The sequence below is a fragment of the Corvus brachyrhynchos genome, unplaced genomic scaffold (genome assembly GCF_000691975.1).
Source record: "Corvus brachyrhynchos isolate BGI_N302 unplaced genomic scaffold, ASM69197v1 scaffold490, whole genome shotgun sequence".
Taxonomy (NCBI): domain Eukaryota; kingdom Metazoa; phylum Chordata; class Aves; order Passeriformes; family Corvidae; genus Corvus; species Corvus brachyrhynchos.
The window spans coordinates 1,646,233-1,648,297 of NW_008235774.1; the positions used below are offsets into that span (position 1 = coordinate 1,646,233).

Consider the following 2,065-nt stretch of genomic DNA (forward strand, 5'->3'; position numbering starts at 1 on the left):
GCAGATCACATATCCACAGCTCAGGGACACAGACCAAGGCCCAGGCAGCAGCATCCAGGGCACAGAACACTCCAAATCCAACACATCTCCATCACAGAGCAGCAGCTCTCCCCCAGGGCATCAATCCCCTTTGCAACAGGTCTGCACGGCAGCAGGGATTAGGGCAGCTGCTTTTCCCCTGGCTCAGCTTCAGGATGCGTCACCAATGGAATGGGATGGGCTCAGATCTGCGTGGTGTCCTGTCCCGCTGGTGCTGGCTGCAGCCCCTCCAGCTGGTGGAGGATTTCATTTATGCTGGGTCTCTCCTGGGGATTCACTGTCATCATGGAGAACAGCAGGCGCTGCAAGGCAGCTGAGTGCCTGAGAAAAAGACAGTGAGGGGAGGACCCATGTGGTGCACAGGACAGGGGGCCACCCAGGGAACCTCCCCAGCCCCTCACCTGGTTGTGGAGGGCAACGTGAGGGGGTTCTGAACTGCCAGAGCTACACTGTCACCCTTCTGGAAGATGGCATCATAGGGGCCCTCTCCAAACATCATGCAGTACAGCACACAGCCTAGGGACTAGAGCGTGGTGGTGTCAGTGCAGCCCTGCACTGTGGGACGGGGGGGCAAGAGGGCTGGATCCTTACCCAGATATCCGTACGCTCATCTATGATACACTGGCTCGGCACTGTGAAGAGCTCGGGGGCACGGTAGGAGATGGTGCAGCGCTGGGCAGCCCAGTCCTGCAGAGAGGAAGATAGCGATGAAGGGATTGAAGCAGGGACAGGCTGGCAGGGTGATGTCCCCAGCCACCCACCTGCACAGCCATGGCCTCCCGAGAGCTGTTGACTTCGATGCGAGCTTGGTTCATGGAGCCCAGGTCCATCAGAACAGGCTGGTCATCCTCATCCAGCAGCACATTGGTGGGCTTGAGGTCCCTGTGGGGATGGACATCACCGAATGCCCACTGGGGCCCCTGCCAATCCCCCCAGCCAGTGCTGCCATCCCTCACCTGTGTGCATAGCCCTTGCTGTGGATGGCTTGCAGCCCACGGCAGATCCCATGGAGGATGAGGAGGATCCGCTGCTCTGGCATGAAGGTCCCTTTCTCTCGCAGTGCTTCCACCTCTCTCCAGAGGGTCCCACCCTGGCAAACACAAGTAGCTGGTCACCACTGCTGCTCCCAGGGTGGTGGGGCAGCCAGGAAAGCCCCCCTCACCTTCACATAGGGCAGGAGAAGCCAGGCTTCGTGCTTGGCACCCTTCTCCACCATGCAGTGGGCCACCAGGCGCAGGATGTTGGGGTGGTCGAAGAGGCCGTGCATCTCCACCTCGTGCAGGGCGGCCTGGCGATCTTCCTTGTCATGGCACAGGATGCGCTTCAGGGCGTAGAAGCGCCCATCCCGCAGCCCCTCCACCAGGTCCACATAGCTGAAGCCCCTGCAAGGAGTCAAGAATGGCATGGACTGGGGGCTGTGACATCCGTGTTGGGGCCTTGTGCCCACTCTCATTTATGAGCACCCAGGGGAAGGGGACAGAGGGCAGCATGAATCCCCCAGGTATGCACATCCCCCCACCTTGCAGGCACCTGCCAGGAACCCAAAGCATCCCCTCTCTGTATGAAAAACCTCACTAGCCCAAGCATCCCCACTCCCATGGCTCCAGGCAACCACTTCATCCCCACTCCCATGGCTCCAGGCAACCTCTCCCTGTCACTCAGCATGAGAATCACCTGCCATGCACACCTATGCTGAAGCATCATCCCTCACCAAACCCAAGTACTTTCCCAAGCCCCAACGTGACCTGAGCTCAAGCATCTCCCCACCCTGCCCGAGGATCCCTTGTGCCTGAGCGTCACCCCCATGCCCAAGCATGTCCTCATGCACAAACACCCCCCATACCTAAGCATCTCCCCATGCCTGAGCATCACCCCAATGCCAAATCATCTCCCATGCACGGCCGCCACACCCATCACTTCCACTGCACAAGCACCCCCAGGCCCGCGCCCCTCCCATGCCCGAGCATCCCCCATACACAAGCACATCCGTGCCCGGGCATCCCCCGCACGCCCGAGCACGCCCTCG

At 60.5% G+C, this 2,065-nt stretch overlaps 1 protein-coding gene across 1 annotated transcript in view; it reads right to left on the reverse strand.

Moving 5' to 3' along the window:
- STK16 (serine/threonine kinase 16) overlaps positions 1–2,037 on the reverse strand; it is a 2,291-nt gene extending 254 nt beyond the window's left edge. The window contains exons 1-6 of the mRNA XM_017726764.1: positions 1,202–2,037; positions 996–1,129; positions 801–921; positions 631–726; positions 441–562; positions 1–360 (exon numbers count right to left, since the gene is read on the reverse strand). The exon at positions 1–360 is cut by the window's left edge and continues 254 nt beyond it. Of these exons, the coding sequence (XP_017582253.1) occupies positions 222–360; positions 441–562; positions 631–726; positions 801–921; positions 996–1,129; positions 1,202–1,492 (903 nt within the window). The 5' untranslated portion in view covers positions 1,493–2,037 and the 3' untranslated portion in view covers positions 1–221. The remainder of the gene's footprint in view (positions 361–440; positions 563–630; positions 727–800; positions 922–995; positions 1,130–1,201) is intronic.
- Between the last annotated feature and the right edge of the window lie 28 nt (positions 2,038–2,065).